The 22,112-nt window shown below is 42.2% G+C and overlaps 1 protein-coding gene across 1 annotated transcript; it reads left to right on the forward strand.

Annotated features, from left to right (window-relative positions):
* SLC30A1 (solute carrier family 30 member 1) lies at positions 408 to 3,756 on the forward strand. The gene is made up of 2 exons (NM_001139470.1): positions 408 to 1,036; positions 2,702 to 3,756. The coding sequence occupies exons 1-2, from the start codon at positions 421 to 423 to the stop codon at positions 3,604 to 3,606; spliced, it is 1,521 nt and encodes a 506-aa protein (NP_001132942.1). The 5' UTR covers positions 408 to 420; the 3' UTR covers positions 3,607 to 3,756.

The raw sequence follows: 22,112 nt of genomic DNA on the forward strand, positions 1-22,112 counted from the left end.
GCTTGGAGTCTTCACAGCGCAGAGCTGCCCGTCGCCCGCCCGCTCCTGCTCCGGCTCTTGGTCCGCGGGCTCCGGGAGCCCCAGTTCCCCACCTCCGCCGCCCCGCCGTGGGTGTGGGGGCTGCTGGGGCTGAGCCGGGCCTCCGCGCCGGCTCCGAGGACAGACGCCTGAGGAGCTGCGCGCCACCGGCCCGCCGGGGACGCCCGCAGGCGCGGGGGCGCGGCGGCTTGACCCCGGGCTCGCCCCTGTCCGGCGGCGGAGGCCCCACCGCAGGCTCCCGAGCGGCCGGGCTCCGGCGGTGAGAGCCCGGCGGCGCCCTTCCTCCTCCGTGGCCGGGCCGCCGGCCCTCGGCGCCTCGCCGCCGCCGCCGCCGCCTCACGAGTGTCCGGGCCGCGCTCGGCGGGCCCCTAAGCCGCAGCCATGGGGTGCTGGGGTCGGAACCGGGGCCGGCTGCTCTGCATGCTGTTACTGACCTTCATGTTCATGGTCCTGGAGGTGGTGGTGAGCCGGGTGACCTCGTCGCTGGCGATGCTCTCGGACTCCTTCCACATGCTGTCGGACGTGCTGGCGCTGGTGGTGGCGCTGGTGGCCGAGCGCTTCGCCCGGCGGACCCACGCCACCCAGAAGAACACGTTCGGCTGGATCCGGGCCGAAGTGATGGGGGCTCTGGTGAACGCCATCTTCCTGACCGGCCTCTGCTTCGCCATCCTGCTGGAGGCCATCGAGCGCTTCATCGAGCCGCACGAGATGCAGCAGCCGCTGGTGGTCCTCGGGGTCGGCGTGGCGGGGCTGGTGGTCAACGTGCTGGGGCTCTGCCTCTTCCACCATCACAGCGGCTTCGGCAACGACTCCGGCCACGGCCACTCGCACGGGGGGCACGGCCACGGCCTCCCCAAGGGGGGCCGCGGCAAGAGCAGCCGCGCCGGCGGTAGCGACAGCAGCGCGGCCCCAGGGGAGCAGGGAACCGACCAGGAGGAGACCAACATCCTGGTGGCCAAGAGCAGCAACTCCAACGGGCTGAAATTGGACCGGACAGGTGAGGTGGTCGCCGCCGCAGGTGGTTGGCCCTGGGGAGCCCAGACCCCGGGTGGCCCCGGGCGGGGTGGCCCGCACGCCCCCTGGTGCCCAGCGGGCCGCGCCGCGCCGCACCGCCGCCTCGCCGCTCCTTCCCGGTCCCGCGCCCGCCCAGAAGGCGCGGAAACGCAGGTTTCCCCCTTTCAGCCTGGTGTCATGAGCCCGGGGACGCTTCGGGGGTTGGGGGGTGGGTGTAGACGAGGCATCGCGGCTGTGAGAGCAGACAAAGGTCAGGGGTGACCGTCAGCCCCCTGCTGCCCGCACCCCACACTTGGCTGTCTTCTCAGGCTGCCGTTTCAAGAGAGTGTCTGATTTGGGCGTTAGCAGGATCCAAACTGCTTCCTAATTCAATTTCTTGACCCTGTCGGCCCACGGAGAGAATCCCCCGCTGGTCCTTAGTTGTTGGCTGTTTGGGACCTTGCTCTGCCCAAGTAGTTCTGAGGCCCTTCCAACAAGTTTCTTGATGTATCCCGAGCCAGCTATCTAGCGATTGACTTGCCTGAGTTCAAAACCCTGGTTCAAGGTTCTTCTTAAGAACAGCCGTGTATGTTTCAGGTAATTTTCTAAAATCTAAACCAAACCCTGAAAATCTTAGACTTCGGACCTGTCTGGGCATGTTTAACATTTCACTTAGGAATTTCCATAATCATACGAAGATAAGCGATGGTAATTCAGCTTATATTTTTAATGGACAGTTTTCATTCTAAACAGTAAGTGCTTTTGAAGGAAATCTGGGAAATGGGCGTTGAAGGCGACAGAAAAAGGAATCTATCTAATACCTGACTACCCAAGCCCAGGGATGTTAACAACTTGTGTATTTCCTTCTAGATTTTTTCCATATATATTTATTCACCTAGTTTTATGCTACATAGACAGCTTTCCTTTATCCAAGATGCAGGATGTTATGTTAATGAAATTCAGGTTGTACTTTGAAGAGGTTTCGTAAACAACTGCATATCCTCTCACTCCCCCTCTAGTCTGCAAGGTGTCATTCCAAAGAAAATTAAGCTGCTCTGGTGTGTATAATTCTTTTAAAGGATCATTATGTTTGATTTAGGAAGTAGTAATGATAATGATAGTTCCAACTTTTCTTTAAGTCTCTGTGATTGTTGATAGGTTTATATTGTTGATGTGTTAGTTTCTAAACCCATTCCATTAAGAGACTCATTTATATAAATGACAAAAATGTAAAAGTTAACACCTTAATGACAAAAGATGGCTAAAGAACTGTGTCAAATTAGCCATTTGCATTAGACTTATCCATAGTTGCATTTAATTTGGGGTGATAGTGTCCAATTTAGTTTTCCTTTTGGTATATGCCAAAAAGCACACACACACACACACACACACATACAGAAAAGATGAACCTTTTTTTTGAAGTGGTAGTGTTGGACAGTGAGTGGCTAGGAGTGTTGGGGAAGCAATATCATCTTAATGACTTAATTTAGCCTGGCCATTCTGTCCTGGCTTGTTCCCAGTATGTCAATTTATATTAGATTCCTGAGCACATTTTTAAATTATGTTTTGTGAAAAATGTTCACTTCCATTTCTTAAATGGAATTAGGCAAGAATGTTTATATAAACATTTTAGATGTGTGTTTGATACGGAATCTTTATTTCTTTGTAGATCCAGAAAAGTCCAGAAGTGATGCAGTGGAAGTACAAGTGAATGGGAATCTTATCAGAGAACCGGACCAGGTGGAATTGGAAGATGATGATGATAAGGCTGGACAACTTAACATGCGTGGAGTTTTTCTGCATGTCTTTGGAGATGCTTTGGGTTCCGTGATTGTAGTAGTAAATGCCTTAGTCTTTTACTTTTCTTGGAAAGGTTGTCCTGAGGGGGAGATGTGTGTGAATCCATGTGTTCCTGACCCCTGCAAAGCATTTGTAGAGTTAATTAATAGTACTCATGCAACAGTTTATGAGGCTGGTCCTTGCTGGGTGCTATATTTAGATCCAACTCTTTGTATTGTAATGGTTTGTATACTTCTTTACACAACTTATCCATTACTTAAGGAGTCTGCTCTTATTCTTCTCCAAACTGTTCCCAAACAAATTGATATCAAAAATTTGATAAAGGAACTTCGAGATGTTGAAGGAGTTGAGGAAGTTCATGAATTACATGTTTGGCAACTTGCTGGAAGCAGAATCATTGCCACTGCTCACATAAAATGTGAAGACCCGACATCGTACATGCAGGTGGCTAAGACCATTAAGGACGTTTTCCATAATCACGGAATTCACGCTACCACCATTCAACCTGAATTTGCTAGCGTAGGCTCTAAGTCAAGTGTAGTCCCTTGTGAACTTGCCTGCAGAACTCAGTGTGCTTTGAAGCAATGTTGTGGGACACGGCCACAAGCCCAATCTGGAAAGGATGCAGAAAAGGCCCCGGCAGTTAGCATTTCTTGTTTAGAACTTAGTGACAATCTAGAGAAGAAGCCCAGGAGGACTAAAGTTGAAAACATCCCTGCTGTTGTGATAGAGATTAAAAAAATGCCAAACAAACAACCTGAATCATCTTTATGAGTCTCGAAAAAGATGTGATATTTGACTTTTGCTTTAAACTGCAAGAGGAAAAAGACTCCATTGAAACTCTATGTTTGCCAAGTAGTGTAATTGAAGTCCTTGTCTGGTCACACAGTTTAATTCTATTTTTGTAAGAACATAATGGGGCTGCTTAACAGAGTTCTATATTACAACTTTGTGGTTATTAGAGCAGAGTACAGCTATGCTGTAACAGTTTTGGAAAGCCAGTTTTAACACTATGTTACATTTTTGTTTAAAGTAAGTATAAACCTTATATAACATAATGACACTTGATTTCCAGTTTTTCCATGATAAAAAATTAATTAGGGGGATAAATAAATTAAAAATTGTTACTGGAATTTCTCTGCTTTTCTTTTCCCCCAGTATTAGATTTTATTAGAGTTATAATTGCTAGAACTTTAAAAATCATCATCAAGTTTGTTCCCTCTGACGTTTTGTATAATATTTACCTGCCTTTTGAGATCATTACATAGCATAATGGCAGCATATTTTAAGAGTGACTCATGGATATTATTAGGAAAAGTTCCTTTTGTTCTTCACATGGGGTGTTTATGATACTACAGATCAGTTACTATATCCCATATCTTATATTTCTGAGAATTCTGATAAACAGTGAGATCACTAGTGTACACATAATAGCTCATATGGGTAGTAAGAGCAGGGATGGACATTTACCAAATTAAATATAAGTTAATATTCAGACTACATTTCTAAATTATTCTGAGACTTTTAACTTTTTTTTTTTTTTTTTAGCAAAGCCAGTCTAAAACATGGACATGTTCACCAGCATTACTTTCTTTGAAAGGTTGGCATTAGAAACGTTGAGCTGAAAGTTTACTCACAAAGTATATACAGTAAATATTTTAAGGACATTAAATTTAATAATTACATGGTAAATGAAGGCTTATTAATGGGTAGACTTTTAAATTGTGGGTTTTAGAAATAACTTGAGTTAGTCATTTCACAGTGACCAATCATGAATGGATTCAAGTGGAGCTTTTTGAGCCCAACCAGCAATGCTTGTGCTTTGACAAGAGCCATTGATTTGGGAGAGAAGAAATCTGAAGGTTAATGCAGTTTGGATATTAAATTCTCAAAAGACAAAATTAGTTAAGGCAAAGTTAATAATTGAGATTCTATAAGTCATTCTGTCTTGATATTGCTCAGATCTTCCAATAGTGGCTTATTTTGCAAGATGCCACAGTATCTACACAGGAAATTGTTCTTGGCTATTTCAATGTTGCTATGGATTTCAAATCCATACACAATATTACTTAAAGTTATTTAAGTTATATTTTTCTTGATAGAGAGGGGTTATGCTTTGTGAAGAACATAGTTATTGTCCTCAAAAGGATGAATATTAATATCAGTTATCATGTATAGCTCTATTTTTCTAGAAACAAGGTATCCTGACTACTTTAGTAACTTTTATAGCTGACTACTTTGGGGATGGCTAACTTTTGGGATTTGAAATAAATAATTCATTGTTCAATGGATCTTAAGATGAAAGTGTTGGCGTTTGACAGTTCACTTTTTAAAGGGATGATCTTTTGTGGTAGATGGTGTGTTTTTTTCTAGTATAAGCCTATTGCTGGCAATGGGCCTATTTAAGAGCACCCAGTTTTTCCAATGAGAATGAGGTAATTTTAGGAACATTGTTTGTAAGTTCACTTTACTATAATGGGCCAAAACCATAACCTGCCAATTTGCAATACATCTAGATTATTTAATACTTTTATCTGATATTTTATGATTCATTTCCTCAACTGGTAGTTATTCTTAACTTGCAAAGTTTTTTTTTAAACACTAAATTGGGGAATCTCATGAGTCAGCAAGACAAAGTGTCTGTATCATTGACATTCCTGATTTAATGCTTTAAACTACAAAACCATTTTTTTGACGTTCTCAAGAAACATTTCAGTAGTCATACAAAAGGATAACTGGTAAAATATATTACATTCAGTGAGGCTCTCTTTACAATGCTCTATTTGGTTTATTTCTTAAAGATTACATAATGCATAACACATCAACTGAATGAGGGTTTTTAAAGTGGTATGTAAGCTTGGGACAAGGGCTTTTTTTTTTTTTTTTTTTTTTTCTTTCCAAAAGTGCTTTGAAAGTAACAGCCTTTAGATTTCAGTTATTTCACTCTTCATAATTTTAAATAGTTCATATGTAACAAAGTGGTACCATAGGATTCTCTTTTTTCAAAGGACTTTTGTCGTAGTAGTGAAATCAGTGGGCACTGACTCACCTTTTGAGTTTTAGCAGAGAATTATTTATTTCTTTACAATGCACTTTCTAACCCATTTTTAGCTATATTAGCATTATCTTTTAAAAAATGCTTTTATATTTAAATATTGTGGGATTTAAGTGTCTTTTCCAAAATAGCTTATTCCTTCCTGAAAGAAAATGAGGGAAATACCATGCATTATTAGGAGACTTAAACCCAATATTTAAATGCTGTTTTATAACACTGCATCAGTTTTAGGAGGTGCATCTCTCCTGCTGGCTCTTTTATATTTGAGCAAGATCAGTGTATTTAGAATATGTGTTTAGAAACTTGTCTGTTGTCTCAATTTAGTGAGAAGGAGGTGCTGCATGTGCCTGAATTAAAACCAACCCAGACATTTTTCCAAGCCAAGTGCCGCCTTAGTAATGAGAGATTTAATTCTCCATTGTCACCTTTTAGTTTATATGATTTTTTAATATGGTGTTTTTGAAGAGCATCTGCATTGTAAAACTATGGACTGGAGCCTAAAAAAATTTTTTTTTTAATTACAAAAACTTTGCTATATGTATTCGAACATTTTAGAAAACGATGTGTTTGAATAACTAAGGAATGTAATTTGAACAGGAAAAATTTCCTCTGAGCACCTTGGAAAAAGTCACAACAGGTAGAAGACTATGTTAGTATGTTTGTATCTTGTTAACATCCTCAGTTAATTTTGAATTTTTGTAAGTTTGAAGGGAAAAGGGCCTGTGGAACCTAATGTGAAGTATTTAGTAGGCTAACTGGTATTGAGTTGAAGTTTTTTTCTGTTTATAAGCAGATATCTGAATGATATGTCATTTACCTGCTGTCTTAAGATGTTCACACATACACAAATATGGAGACTATCCTACAATATAGAAATATTTATTTTAATAGAGTTTCAGTTAAGTCATAAAACAGTGTTAAAACTCTTGGGAAGGTGGAGGGGTTTTTTTTTGTTGTTGTTTTTTAAATTGAAACTGTCATACAGTGTTTGACCATCTGAAACGGGAATTATAATAGCACTATTTTGATGTAGTTCTACCAATACTATGTGGCAATGCTATTTAGTTTTACTAACAAGCTCTGGAGTATTTAGCAGTCATTTTCACTGGCACAAGAGCCTTTTCTATGTCATTCAGTTTAAACTTTTAAACCAAAAACTTTATGGTCCAGTGTCTTTGGCAAAAAGATGCTGAAGGGAATGTAACATACAATTAATACGTGGTTATATATAAAAAGACACAAATTGCCATGTTATGGTTCTGCCTTGAAAACAGCACAATGAAGTGTTTATCAGCGTATTCTGTGATTCTTTATGAAACGCTCATGTTGTGTTGTTTTGTGTCTGCCATAGGGTGTCCTTCGGGCCAGATGTGGCACAGTTAAATGCAATTATCATCTCATGAAATGCGGATAAAATGTCTTTAGTGCTGCAACATTTTACCTAACTTTTTGTATGTTTTATGACTGCGTTGTTTTCCAAAGCTGTTCCTACCTCACCATGAGGCTTTATGGATTGTTATGTATTATAAATGTTCCTTATGAGACAGACTACTGTGTTTCTTCTCATTTATTAAAAGTTAAGTAGAAAAATAAACTAATTTTAATATCTACTTCATTGTTTTGTGCATATGGCCTTCCTTCCTATGCTAAGCTGGGTTATGTAGAAGACAGTTGGGCTTCAGCCATTGTAAGGGAAATCACAGCTGGGTTAGTATAAATGTTGCTAACGTGTAGGGTGGACCAGGTTACTGGATAGTGATGCGGAAGAGAACGAGTGTGGGTGAAAATTGGAGTAGGAATTGAAAGAGTAACTGAAAAGACTCAAACACTCAGAAGGATGTGAAATGTTTTGGTTAATAGGCATTGAGCTTATAAATTACGTAGTTAATGGGTTAACCTGGTTCATACGAGTTCAGGACGATCGTAAATATGCTGTCTCTCGTATAAAGAATTTCTTTAAAAAACTTGTGTACTTTTTGGGAGATAAAACAGCTGAAAAATCAGTTGACAATAAATAGCAGTAGATAGTTAATACGATTGATAAATGCATTCCAAAGAAGGGATAAAAATCTTTGAAAAAGGATTTGGGTAGGTTAAAATTGGGAAGAGGGGTAGGGGTTGAAAGCAAGGGGCCTGGAAGAGTGTAGAGGGCTGAGGGTGGAGAGGTAAGACTGAAAGAGAAAAAAGTGAGTTGGTTGCATAGGAGTGGAGGAAATAATTCAGTTTTAGAGTGGATAAATGAGAAAGCGGAAAAGGTATTGTACAGGCCAGATTCGTAATGGAAAGTAGAGTAAAAAGCACATCCGTTTCCTAGGTTCTTTTTAAACTCTTTTTGCCTTTTCTAGGGCAGCACCAGCTGCATATGGAGGTTCCCAGGCTAGGGATTGAATCAGAGCTACAGCTGCCAGCCTACACCAAGGCCACAGCAACACCAGATCCGAGCCGAGTCACAGCTCAAGGCAACGCCGGATCCTTAACCCGCTGAGCTAGGCCAGGGATCGAACCCGAAATCTCATGGTTCCTAGTCGGATTCGTTTCCACCGCGCCACGTCGGGAACTCTCATTTACTAGGTTCTTAATGCTAAGAGCTTAAACTGGTTCCCAAATTCACCTATCCATCCACGTGTACAGCACAGTTGTTTTTCCTTATCCTTGATTTCACTTCCTGGGGTTTCAGTTGCCTGAGCCAACTGTGGTCCAAAAATATTAAATGATTTCAGGAATAAACAATTCATAAGTTTTAAATTGCTGCCTTACTGCCTTTCTGAGTAGCATCGTGCTCCATCCTGCCTAGGGATGAGAATCATCCCTTGGTCTGGTGTATCCCAGCCATTAGTCAGGGCATAGCCATCTCGTCAGATTGACTATCACAGTGCTTGTATACAAGTAGCCATTATTTTACTTAATGGTCCCAAAGCACAAGAGTAGTGATTTTGGCGAGCTGGCTATGCCAACTAGAAACTAAAGTGCTTCCTTTAAGCGAAAAGATGAAAGCCTCAAAGGAGGAAACAAAAAAAATACGCTGAGGTTGCAAAGTTTGTTTTTGTTTTTTTTTTTTTTTTTTTTTTTTTTTTTGCTTTTTAGGGCCTCATGCTACATGCACGGCATATGGAAGTTCCCAGGCTAGGGATCGAATCAGAGCTACAGCTCTCCGCGTTCGCCACAGCACCAGCAACATGGGATTTGAGCCGTGTCTGTGACCTACACCGCAGCTCACGGCAACACCGATCCTGAACTGGAAGTTGCTAAGATCTGTGGCAAGAACATATCTATCAGAAATTGTAAAGAGTTGGTGCCAACTGCACCTCAAACTGCAAAAGTTACAGACCACAGTGCAAGATAAGTGCTTTGTTAAGATGGAAAAGGCACTAAATTTGTACAATAAGACATTTTGAGAAAGGAAGAGAGACCAACATTCACAGAATTTTTATTATAGCATATTTTTGTTAATTTTTATTAATTTTTATTATAGCATATTATAATTCTATTTATTATTGTTCATTTCTTCTGTGCCAAATTTATAAGTTAAACTTTATCATAGGTGTGTATGCATGTGTGTAGGAAAAATATCTAGCTCTATCTATGGTTCAGTGCTACCCATTTCAGGCAACTACTGGGGTCTTGGAATGTCTCCACCATGGAAAAGGGGTGGGGGTGGGGAGCTGCTGTACTATGTTGATTCCACATTCTTTTTTCATACTTTAGCATTTCTGAAATCAGAAAACATAGATGTAGTCAGTGGTGTCTTACAACTGTTGCTGGCCAAATTTTTTTTCTTATTTGGATGTATCTTATTTTTTTTTTTTTTTTTGTCTTTTGCCATTTGTTGGGCCGCTCCTGCGGCATATGGAGGTTCCCAGGCTAGGAGTCTAATCGGAGCTGTTGACACCAGCCTACGCCAGAGCCACAGCAATGCGGGATCCGAGCCGCGTCTGTGACCTACACCACAGCTCACGGCAACGCCAGATCCTTAACCCACTGAGCAAGGGCAGGGACCGAACCCGCAACCTCATGGTTCCTAGTCGGATTCGTTAACCACTGCGCCACGACGGGAACTCCATTTGGATGTATCTTAAAATGAATGGTTCAGAAAAAATTCTCAGGCAATATGGGGTCTTTCCAGAAGTATTGCCAACTTTTCCTAAAATTTTATTTACTGTGCACTGCACATCTGGATAAGAGCTGTTGCTTTTGAATTAGGTGACAATACTCTAAGAAAATCAGTGACAATATTATTTTTAAAGCAATTTCATAGACATTGGGGTGAGACAATTTATCATAGTTCAAAAGTGTCCCATGCATTGAGTTAGCAAGCACACAGTGCCTGTAGCTCCTCCCTTTCCCCTGGCCCATCATCAACACACCCCAACTGTTTCAAATGTCGCCTAGGGAGGCTGCATGGCCCTGGGCAGCCATGAAAGACTAAGCCAGCAGGTGCTCCTCCAGCCTCCGACGGGATCCAAGAGCTACGTCTAGTCTCCTCCTTTTACACAGAAATGTAACATAGATCCTTTGTGTTTTGTTTGTATTTTGCTTTCATCCCGAAGTCCAGGAATCAAGCTTCCATACCTGTAGAAAGCCTGAAGATTTGATTATTGAGGCTTATAACCCTCGATAGGGCCAAATACAGGAACTCCTCTGACAGGTTAGAAAGATAGTTCTGCTTGAGAAAGCGGTGCAAATGTGGCCAACTGAATTGTCATGGAAACCCTTCGTGATCTCTTTTGAAGTATAAAGTAAAAATGGACTTCTGACAATATAAAAGGAGTCCAAAACCAGTGCCCTTTATTAAAGTATAAATTTGAATATTCACGTAGAAATTGAGAAAGAGTGACCCTAATTTTTCTTTCTAATGGTGAAAATGTTGAGGACAATTCTAGACAAAATTTATCCTTTTTTTGTTTGCAAGTACAGATTATAGTATTACGTTAGTCTGAGGCCTACAACATAGTGATTTGGTATTTTTGCCGATTATATTCCCTTATAGGTTATTACAAGATAATGAGTCAAGTTCCTTGTGCTATGCAGTAATCCTTGTTGTTCATCTATTTTACGTATAGTAGTTTGTATCTGTTAATCCTATACCTCCAATTTGCGCCTCCCCTTTCCCTCTTCCTTTTAGAAACAAAACCAGAAATTTTGTTTTCTATATCTGCGAGTCCGTTTCTGTTTGTAAATACTTTCATTTGCATTATTTTTTAGATTCCACGTATAAGCGATACTGCATAATACGGCTTTGTCCTGTTTGACTAAACATAATGTTCTCTAGGTCCACCCACATTGCTGCTAAAGGCAGAATTTCATTATTTTTAATAGCTGAGTGATACTCCATTACATATCTATCTATCTATCTATCTATCTATCTACACACATACACACACACACACACACCATATAGTCTTAATCCAATCATCTGTTGATGGGCATTTGGTCTGCTTCCATCTCTTGGCTACTGTAAACAGTGCTACTAAGAACATTGGGGTGCATGTATTGCTTTTGAATCAGTATTTTCAATTTTTTCTGGATATACCCAAGAGCCAAATTGCTGGATCATACGGTAGTTCTGTTTTTAGTTTTTTAAGGAAGCTCTGTACTGTTTTCCATAATGACTGCACCAATTTACATTCCCATCAACAGTTTATGAGGGTTCCCTTTCCTCCACATTTTTGTTATTTGTAGACTTTTTTTTTTCTCTGTCTTTTTTTTATCTTTTTAAAAAAATTTTTTAAGGGTGGTGGGTATATAGAGGTTCCCAGGCTAGGGGTCAAATCGCAGCTGTAGCTGCTGGCCTACGCCACAGCCACAGCAATACCAGATCTGAGCCATGTCTGCAACCTACACCACAGCTCACGGCAATGCCAGCAGATCCTTCACCCACTGAGGGAGGCCAGGGATTGAACCTACCTCTTCATGGATGTATCGTGGATGGATTGGACTTCTTAACAGTAGCCATTCTGACAGGTGTGATGTGATACCTCATTATGGTTTTGATTTGCATTTCTCTAATAATTAGCAACTTTGGGCATCTTTTCCTGTTTCTGTTAGCCATCTATTTGTCTTCTTTGGAGAAATGTCTACTTAGTTCTTTTGCCCATTTTTTGATTGGATTATTTAGTTGTTGTTGTTGTTGTTTTTTAATACTGAATTGTATGAGCTGTTTGTATATTTTAAACAACCTCTTGTCAGTTTCATCATTTGCAAATATTTTTTCCCATTCTGTAGGTTGTCTTTTCATTTTGTTTATGGCTTCCTTTGCTGTGCAAAAACGTTTAAGTTTAATTAGGTTCCATTTGTTTATTTTTGCTTTTATTTCTTTTGCCTTAGGACACTGATCCAAGACTGACCCAAGAAAATATTGCTTCAGTTTATGTAAAAGCGGGTTTGGCCTGTGTTCTCTTCTAGATGTTTTATGGTTTAGTGTCTTACATTTAGGTTCTAAAACAATTTTGTGTTTATTTTTATAGAGGGTGTGAGGGAATGTTCTAATTTCACTGTTTAACACGTGGCCACCCAGTTTCCTGGCACCACTTGTTGAAGAAAATGTTTTTTCTCCATTGTACATTCTTGCTTCCTTTGTCATAGACTAATTGACTGTAGGTGTGTGGGTTTACTTCTGGGCTCTCTGTTCTATTCTGCCAATACTACACTGTTTTGATTACTGCAGCTTTGTAGTGTAGTCTGAAATCTGGGAGGGTGGGTGATAACTCCAGCTTTGTTCTTTTTTTCTCAGAATTGCTCTGACAATTTGGGGTCTTTTGTGGTTCCATATACATTTTAGGATTATTTATTCCAGTTCTGTGGGAAATGTCCTGAGTAGGAATTGCATTAAATCTGTAGATTGCTTTGGGTAATGTGGCCATTTTAATATAATTCTTCCAATCCAAGAGCCTGGGATAGTCTCCCATTTCTTTGAATCGTCTCCAGTTTCCTTCATCAGTGTTTTATAGTTTTCAGAGTATAGATCCTTCCCTCCTTGGTTAATTCCCAGTTGTTGTTTTTCATGTGATTTTAAGAGGGACTTTGTGTGTGTGTGTGTGTGTGTGTGCACGCGCGCGTGCTTTTTCTTCCGGATATTCCATTATCAGACTATAGAAATGCAATAATTCTGTGTTCTGCAACCTTGCAGAATTCAATTAGTTCTAAGAGTTTTGGAGCGGAGACTTCAAGGTTCTCTATATAGAGTATCATATGTCATCTGAAATAGTGACAGTTTATCGGTAAGGGACTTTGCCAGTGTAACTGCTTTAAGACCTCGAGCTGGCTGAACCCATTATCTTGGATAATCTGGATGGATCCAATATAATGAAAGAGGTCTTCACAGAAGGAGGCAGGAGTAGGAGTGAATATGTGATGACATAGATCTGGATGCTAGAAGTAGGGGTTGAGGTTAGAGGAAGGCAAGATGCTACACTGCTGGCTTTGAAGATGGGGGAAGAGACCAGTCGCCAAGGAATGGAGGCAGCCTCTAGTAGCTGCAAAAGGTGAAGTAATGGATTTTCCTCTAGAGCCTCCAGAAGGAATGCAGCTCTGTTGATGCCTGTATTTACTCCCTAAAACCCATTTTCACTTACGATCTCCAGACTATAAGGTACATCTTTCTTGGGTTAAGCTGCTAAATTTGTGGTAATCTGTTACAGCAGCAATAGGAAACTAATATACATATATTTGGGCATAAATATAATCGATCCAGTAAATTTCTATTTTTATTATTACCAAGGCTTTGCTCTCATGAAGTTAAGTTACAGACTAGCTTACAAAGAAACTTTATCAGAAAAGGTCTAGGCGCCATACATGATGGTATAAAACTTTTGTTTCACACGGAGGCAGTAATTTCCTTTGGATGAGTAAGTTAATGAAACGTCGATTGATAAGTTTTAAGGAAGGAAGGAGAGGCTAAGGCTGAACAGGTGAAAGGCAGTCATGGGTTTTCTGTGTGCACGTGGTCTGAGTTTGTACGTGGAGATATGAAGCTTCAGGGATAACTAATTTCTTCAGGGATTTGGTGGCATCTTCCTCGTGCGTGATGAGACCCAGTCCCAATGAGGGGAGAGCGCATGGTGAGTGAATCCGCCTTGCGTGATTAGAGGGGTCGACTTGAAAAGCCCGAGGCCACCCGAGGCGACGATGCAGTGAGGCCATCACGGCAGCCCCGTTTTCTCCTCGCCCTTCTCCTCTTGTCCCCCTTGGAGCTGGTCCCCTCCTCTCTCCTCCATCCTCCTTTCTCTTTCTTCTCCATCCCGGTCTTCCTCACCGCCCCCTCCCCCACCCCCCGCCAGGCATATGCCGTGGGCAGGACGGATACCTCTTGGGGTCTCAGTTTTCAGATCTGGGAGATGGGGATAATGCATCCTTTATAAGGTCCTTGTGAGGACACAGGACAAAAATGAACATGTGTCCACCACATCCTCTGTTCCGGCACCTTGCTACGTGTTTTAGCCCATGTAATCCTTACAGTCATTCTCTAAACGAAATGCTAGTCTTTTCTTCAATGATGAGGGAAAGAGAACAGAGTGCCCTCCTAAATCTAGTCAGTGGGGACACAGAGCCGTCTAAGCGGGCCTGTGCTTTTTTTTTTTTTTTTTGCTTTTGCTTTTTTAGGGCCACACCCATGGCATATGGAGGTTCCCAGGCTAGGGGTCGAATCAGAGCTACAGCTGCCGGCCTACACCACAGCCACGGCAACGCCAGATCCTTAGCCCATTGAGCAAGGCCAGGGATCGAACCCACAGCCTCATTGTTCCTAGTCAGATTCATTTCCGCTGCGCCATGACAGGCAGGAACTCCATAATCCCACTCTTGGCTCTTGGGTTTATACCCGTCTCTTCAATTGTCACATTTTTTCACTCTCTTTTTCGAAATCCTCAGCCTTTTTTTTTTTTTCTTCAGGTAACTTCTGTAACAAGCACTACCTGCAGGATAGAGAAGTATCTGGAGGGCAAACAGGTGTTTACCTAGTGATCTCGGCTCGGGCTGCTTTGCGGAGAGAGCGTGGGGGAGGAGGAAAGCTCAGAACAAGAGCAACAACCCCAACAATTCGTGTGGGCTGTGCTGAGGATGTGCAGGAGGTGTTTTCATCAACAATGCGGCCAGTCAGGCCGGTGGGTGTTTGGGGGTGTGCGCTCTGCCCTCTGGTTGATGGGGAGCCTGGTGCTCACTTCTCCTGAAGGCAGAGTCTGGACCTGATAGCTCTGAGGCCTGTCCAGCTGAGATCTGGGGATTTTCTGAGAAATCCTTTTAAGGACATAAGGTATGGCAGAGCGGAAAGAGTCCTGGATGTACTTGTCGGCTGCACTCAGCCAGCAGGCCTGGCCTACCACCTGCAGGTCCAGAGGAGCAGATTCAAGGGACTCAGTGATGTCTGCTTCCCCCCAACCCCTTTCCCCCTTCCTCCTCCTCCTCCTGCTTATTCTTCATCAATGCATACTATAATTTTTACTTTTTTTTTTTTTTTTTTAAACTGAACTGTTGGAGAACCTCTGAGTGTGCTGGCTGTGAGCACGCCTGAGACCTGGTGTGCAAAGCCCTGATGCTCAGGCATTTTTACCGAACACCACTGGCTGCCGTGAGGGCTTTGGCTGCCTTAGGGTTCTCAGTTGTGTTTTTCCTCACTGCATTATAACTTAGACACAAGTCACAGAAGAAACATCTATTTGAAATATAAGCGAATGAGCAGCAAAATTGAATGATTCTTCAGATTTGCTTCAAGATTGCTTCCCCATGGAGGTCCCGTCGTGGCTCAGTGGTTAATGAATCCAACTAGGAACCATGGGGTTGCGGGTTCGATTCCCGGCCTCACTAGGTGGGTTAAGGATCTGGCGTTGCTGTGAGCTGTGGTGTAGATTGCAGATGTGGCTCAGATCCCGAGTGGCTGTGTCTGTGGCTGTGGTGTAGGCCAGCGGCTGCATCTCCGATTAGACCCCTAGCCTGGGAACCTCCATATGCTGCGGGTGCAGCCCTAGAAAAGATAAAAAGGAAAAAAAAAATGCTTCCCCAGATTCCAATGTCACGTTCATTTGATAACTGTTATGTAATGGGGCATTCGAATGTCTACACTCCTCCAAGATCCAGGGTACAAAAGAGGAAGGATGGTGCTGATTCTCTCCCATGTGGTTTTTCATTTATTAGAAGTCAAGGCTGCTTTTGCCCACAGTGCGGGATTTGTGGAGAAGGGCTTGTAGAGAGCGACCTAAAACCTTCTCTCTTACCTCATCATTCAAAGCGAAATGCAAGCATTTTGCATGTTTTTTTAAAAAAAGCAACACTCATTTCATTACGTATATAAATTAGGTCCTGAAAGTACTTTTTTCCTATTTTTCTATTTTGAACCCATGGTGATGCATCAACTTATATTTTAAAACTCTATGTATAAATGTAAATACGTGTCTATAAATATTTTTTCTTTTATTTTTGTCTTTTTAAGGCCATACCCAAGGCATATGGAAGTTCCCAGGCTAGGAGAAGCTGCAGCTGCTGGCCTACACCACAGCCACAGCAATGTGGGATCCGAGCTGTGTCTGTAACCTACATCATAGCTCATGGCAACGCTGGATCCTTAACCCACTGAGCGAGGCCAGGGACTGAACCTGCGCCCTCATGGACACTAGCTGGGTTGTTGCCACTGAGCCATGACAGGAACTCCTACAAACATTTCTTCTTGCCTAAATAAATACATGTCCATTGAGCAACTCATGCCACTTATTAAACAACAGGAGGCTGAATTGTGAGATCACAGTTAAAAGGAGCTTAGAGAACAATTTAAGTGATATGTTGACCTAAAGTAAAAATATCATTTCCTGATTTATCACTTATTTTATGCAAAAGTGACAAAGTATGAGGGGGTCTGGAGCTGAAGAAGATCCTGGTGGGATGGAGGCAGGGGGTGGCGTGTGTGGCAGTGGTAAGACTATTCTTGAATGTGAATGACAAGGCGAGTCACCAGGCTGGGGAGGGCAAAGGGGTGGGGGCCGTCCCTTGGCTCCTGGCTGTCCCTGGCTGTCCCTGCCCTGTGTCAGCGGCAGGGGCAATGTGTTGACATTGCTGCTCAGGAGCAACTCTTCTGAGACCTTGGGTGGAAGAGAAGTAAAGGGACATGGGGGCACCTGTTCTCCAGCAGGGCCTGGCATTTTCTGCGCACAAACCCGCACCACAGCTCATGGGGCAACACCAAATTCCTGACCCACGGATGGAGGCCAGGGATCGAACCCTCATCCTCACGGTTACTAGTCAGATTTGTTTCTACCGTGTCACAACGGGAACTCCCTAGATTAATTATTAAGCTAGGGTGAATGTTCATCTAGACTAAGCCTGGATTCACATCTGGGCCTCTGAAACACTCAACGTTCCCCTCAATGCCACACCAGATTTCCCTGAGGTCTCTGAATCACAGATTGATTTCATTCAGCAAATATTAACTGAGTGCCTGTCATGCAGAAGGCACTGTCCTCGGGGCTCGGGATGGGAGTGAACACAGCCACAGATTCCAGCCCCCGTGAAGCTTACGTTCTAGGAGAGACAAGATAAAGACGTAAGATGTATATCAGATTAAATTCTAGGGAGAAAGAGACAGAGCAGGGAGGAGGGCCTGGAGAAGGAGGATCTATTTGCGTCTGTCCTGGAGGGGAGGGTTTTCCTTGATATTTTAGACAGAAAGGCCAGGAAAGCCTGAATGGATGAAAAAGATATTGGAGTGGTGAGCTAAGAGGGTGGGGAAGCAAAGCCCCCTGGAGAAGAGGCTTCCAGGCAGAGGGAAGAGCGAGGCAGGAGCCCCAAGGTGGGTGCTGGCCAGCACCCCCCTCCCCGGGAGGGGGAACAGAAACGATGCCGCTGGGGAAGGGCTGTGTTCCAGGAAACAATTTCTTTATTCTTTGATCAGCCTGGAAATGAGATTTCTTCCCCAAAGGAGGTTTTACTAATACTCGGATTTCCCTTTAATCAGTCACCAGCCCCTGGTTGGGTTTGTAGCAACCCCCTAGGAGCAGGGCTGGCCTAGTGGTGTTCTGATTTGTTGTGTAACAGCAGTGACTGCCTCGATGACTCAGCAAGGTTCCGTGCATGAAAGTCAACCCAGTGGATGACAGGCTCCCAGGCCCCTTGGATCCTCCACGGGGTCAAGAAGGGGCCACTTCTCCAAGCCTGACTTTGATGTCATCTTGCTGCCTGGACTCCTGGAGCCTTAAGCAAGTGCTTTACCCCCAAAGTAGGGATCTTCCAGCTTGGTTTTGCCCCTCTGGACAAAAGAGCCTGCGGAAGGCATCGGGCGAGAACATGGACTTTGAAGCCAGAGAATTGGTTTAAGTGCTCAGTCTGGCATTTACGAGTTATGTAACTTGGAGCAAGTTATTAACCTGCAAAATGAGGACATTGGTTTTTCCGTCTTAGGAGACTGAGTTCAAGTGCACTGATATAGGGAGCCTGCCTAGCACAGTACTAGCACTTAGAAGCTCAATATATGGCCACCATCATTATTTTTATATTTTCGAGCACTCCCATGCCAGCAGAACAGCCACCCCACCTCTCTGTCCAATTCTTAATCCTTATCCCAAGATTCATGAGATCGTGGTTCCCTAACATCAGAACTGCAACTGAAAATGGGTGTCTCGATTCCCACAGGCATTGGAGGAACTGGGGGGTGGAGCCAAATCAGAAAAGCCAGGTAAATTCAAATTTAATCAATGTCTGATTACCTGCCCCCCTTCCTTTTTTTTTTTTGCTTTTGAGGGCTGCACTCTCGGCATATGGAAGGTCCCGAGCTAGGGGTCAAATCAGAGCTGCAGCTGCCCACCTATGCCACAGCCACAGCAACACAGGATCCGAGCCTCATCTGCAACCTATACCACAGCTCACAGCAATGCCAATTCTTAACCCACTGAACGAGGCCAGGGATCCAACCCACATCCTCATGGATATTAGTTGGGTTCTTAACCTGCTGAGCCACAACGGGAACTCCTCTCTTTCCTGATACAGAAAGAGGTGGGTGTCTTTCCCATTTGACCTTAGAACTTGGTACTCTCCTGGTGCCATTGCTTAGGCTTATCACTTGCAGATGGATTCTGGTGAATGGAAACTTGTTCTGCACGTGGCAAGATAGATCCCTAGTTCAATAATAATCTACCTTGCGTGTGTTTTCAGAAAGTAGATTCATGATCCCCTGTGTGTGTGTTTTGGTTTGCTAAATCAGATTTGTCATTTTTTCATAGGTATTTGTGTGTGTGTGTTTGTAGAATCATTTATTTCCTATCAAATTTAAATACATCTGTGGATAGCCATGGAGTCATAAACTCCAAGGCTTTTAGAGTTTTACTTTCCCTAGATTTGTGGGCTTTGCAGGAGGCAGAGCGATGGTCATTGTCCTGGCATTAAACTTTTCTTGAGGAAAACCCGCTGGGGGCAATGGAGATTACTGAGTTAATGCTGATCACAAGCAAGTGAAGTCCTTTGAAGACGAAGGCCCTGCACTCCAGCTGCCCTCCCTCCGTCCTAAGGCTTCTCTGGTCCGTGTGGCCAATGCAATCTACTCAACTCTGGGGTTAAAAAAATAAAGTTAAATTACACAATTTATACCCAGATGCATTCTCCTGGTCAACAATGCCATACTGACAAGGCTCAGGGAATTTCCACCTATTTCTTTTTAGGACTTTTAAAGAAAATTAAGGATTTTGATTTTATTGGAGGTTTTTTATTCTATTGTTATGATCACATGGTTTTGTTCTTTAATCTAATTGCCATCCCCCTATGATCCTCAATTTGGTATTTTCCTAGTCCAGTCCTTTTGTGATGTACATATATATACAAATACTTATATATTAATATATAAATACCTCTGTAGATGTGCATATATGGGTATTAAATTAACATGAGCATTGTATTAATGTAGGTATCCAAGCCTTTTGCATATGTGTATATATATAATTATATGTGTACATATATATTCCTTTATATAATTAATACCTATTATTAGTTTAGCAGGATTGTTTTCGTTGGAGGGTGTTTCCCAACTGAATCCTTTCACAACTTTTTGCAACCCAGCTGAATCATTTTGCAACATTTTGCAACTCATCAATCTATCCTTCATAGAGATCTGCCTTTCCTTTTGTAACTGATGTGTGGTGTTCCCCAGTGATGCGTTTATTTGGTCAGCTCCTCCTGATGGATATTTGGGGAGGACTCGTTTTGCACTCTTGGGGACAATGCTGCGATGAGTATCTTTAACCATGTTTCCTCATAGACACGGATCTGCCTCTTAAGAAAGTCAATTTTAAGAAATGTCCTGTGGTAGATGCAATTTAGATTTAATAGATACCTTCAATTGCCCTTCAAAATGCCAATTTAAATTTCCACTCACAGTGCATGAGAGTACTGGAAAACTTTTCATATTATTAAGACTTTTGTCAAAATTCGTGTTACTTCGATTTTATTTTAATTTGTGTATATCTGAACATCAGTAGAGTGTCCTTCTGCATCTTTGTTGGTCACAGATAATTCCTCTTTGGTGAATTTCTTTTTTTTTTTTTTTCTTTTTGTCATTTTTTTAAAGTTTTATTGAAGTCTAGTTGATTTACATTGTTGTGATAATTTCTATTGTACGGCAAAGTGGTCAGTAAATTTCTTATTCAATTTCTTCAAATTCAACCCTCATTTGGATTGGTTATCTCTTTCATGCTAATTTATGAGTTTTAAAAATAAATATACTCTTTTTTTTTTTTTAATGGCTGCATTTGCGGCATATGGAAGTTCTGGGGTCAGGAATTGAATCTGAGCTGCAGCAGCAACCTGCACCATATCAGCAGCAACACTGGATCCTTCAACCCAGTGTGCCAGGCTGGGTTTCAAACCCAAGTCTTTGCAGGAACCTGAGCCACTGCAGTTGGATTCTTAACCTGCTGTGCCATAGTGGGAACTCCTAAAAATATATTCTTGATATTAATTATATTTCTTCTAGGCATTTGCTTATTTTTAATTTTTTTCTTTTTTCCCTTGCATGGCATGCAGAAGTTTCTAGGCCAAGGACTGAACCCTCACCACAACAGCAACTTGAGCCACAGCAATAACATTGGATCCTTAACCTGCTATGCCATCAGGGAACTCCTTTAGCTTTTTTACAGTATTTGTTTATATACACAAAATGTTTATATTTTTGATATGAACAAATTACTTTTTTCTTTACAGTTTTTGAATCAAGTTGCAGCAGGCATTCTAAGCACCATGGTAACAAGCATTTTATTTGGAGGAATGGATGAGATAGGACTCAAATATATATATATGTATGGTTTATATTTGCTTTTGCTTTGCCTGAAGTACATTTCTTTCTTTTTTTTAAAAGTATAGTTGATTTACAATGTTGTGCCAATTTCTGCTGTACAGCAACGTGACCCAGTCATACATAGATATACATTCCTTTACTTTCTTTTTTTTTTTCTTTCTAGGGCCACACCCGCAGCATATGGAGGTTCCCAAGCTAGGTGTCCAGTTGTATCTGTAGCTGCCAGCCTACGCCACAGCTCACAGCAATGCCAGATCCTTAACCCACTGAGTGAGGCCAGGGAATCGAACCCACATCCTCATGGATCCTAGTCAAGTTCATTAACCCCTGAGCCATGAAGGGAACACTGTATTCCTTTTCTTATATTATCTTCCATCATGGTCTATCCCAAGAGATTGGATATAGTTCCCTGTGCTGTACAGTAAGACCCCCCCCCCTTTTGTTTTTGCTCGAATATTTTATTTATTTATTTATTTATTTATTTATTTTTGTCTTTTTGCCATTTTCTTGGGCCGCTCCCTTGGCATATGGAGGTTCCCAGGCTAGGGGTTGAATCGGAGCCATAGCCGCCAACGCTGGATCCTTAACCCACTGAGCAAGGCCAGGGATCGAACCTGCAAGCTCATGGTTCCGAGTCGGATTCGTTAACCACTGAGCCACGACAGGAACTCCCCGCTTGAATATTTTAAAGCAACTCACAGATCATTATTTCATTCACCCATAATACTTCAATATTTATTTCTAAATTATTTGGTTTTTTAAAAAATGTTCTACCTGACAAAATTAGCAAAAATCTCTCCATATCATCTAATACCCAGTTCAGGTTAAATTGCCCTTGATTTTTTAGATATATATTCATGGCTGTTTGAATTGGGATCTAAACAGACTGGAGGGTATGTTTCTTGATTTTTTTTCTAATCTATAGCGGTTCTCTCTCCTCTCACCATTTTCATTTTCTTATGAATG

Source organism: Sus scrofa, chromosome 9, assembly GCF_000003025.6.
Source record: "Sus scrofa isolate TJ Tabasco breed Duroc chromosome 9, Sscrofa11.1, whole genome shotgun sequence".
Taxonomy (NCBI): Eukaryota; Metazoa; Chordata; class Mammalia; order Artiodactyla; family Suidae; genus Sus; species Sus scrofa.

What these genes read in the sequence shown, in the direction of transcription:
- SLC30A1 (NM_001139470.1), top strand. Translation starts at nt 421, where the DNA reads ATGGGGTGCTGGGGTCGGAACCGGGGCCGGCTGCTCTGCATGCTGTTA. An exon ending in GCTGAAATTGGACCGGACAG is followed by an intron (nt 1,037 to 2,701) that starts GTGAGGTGGTCG and finishes ATTTCTTTGTAG; the next exon opens with ATCCAGAAAAGTCCAGAAGT.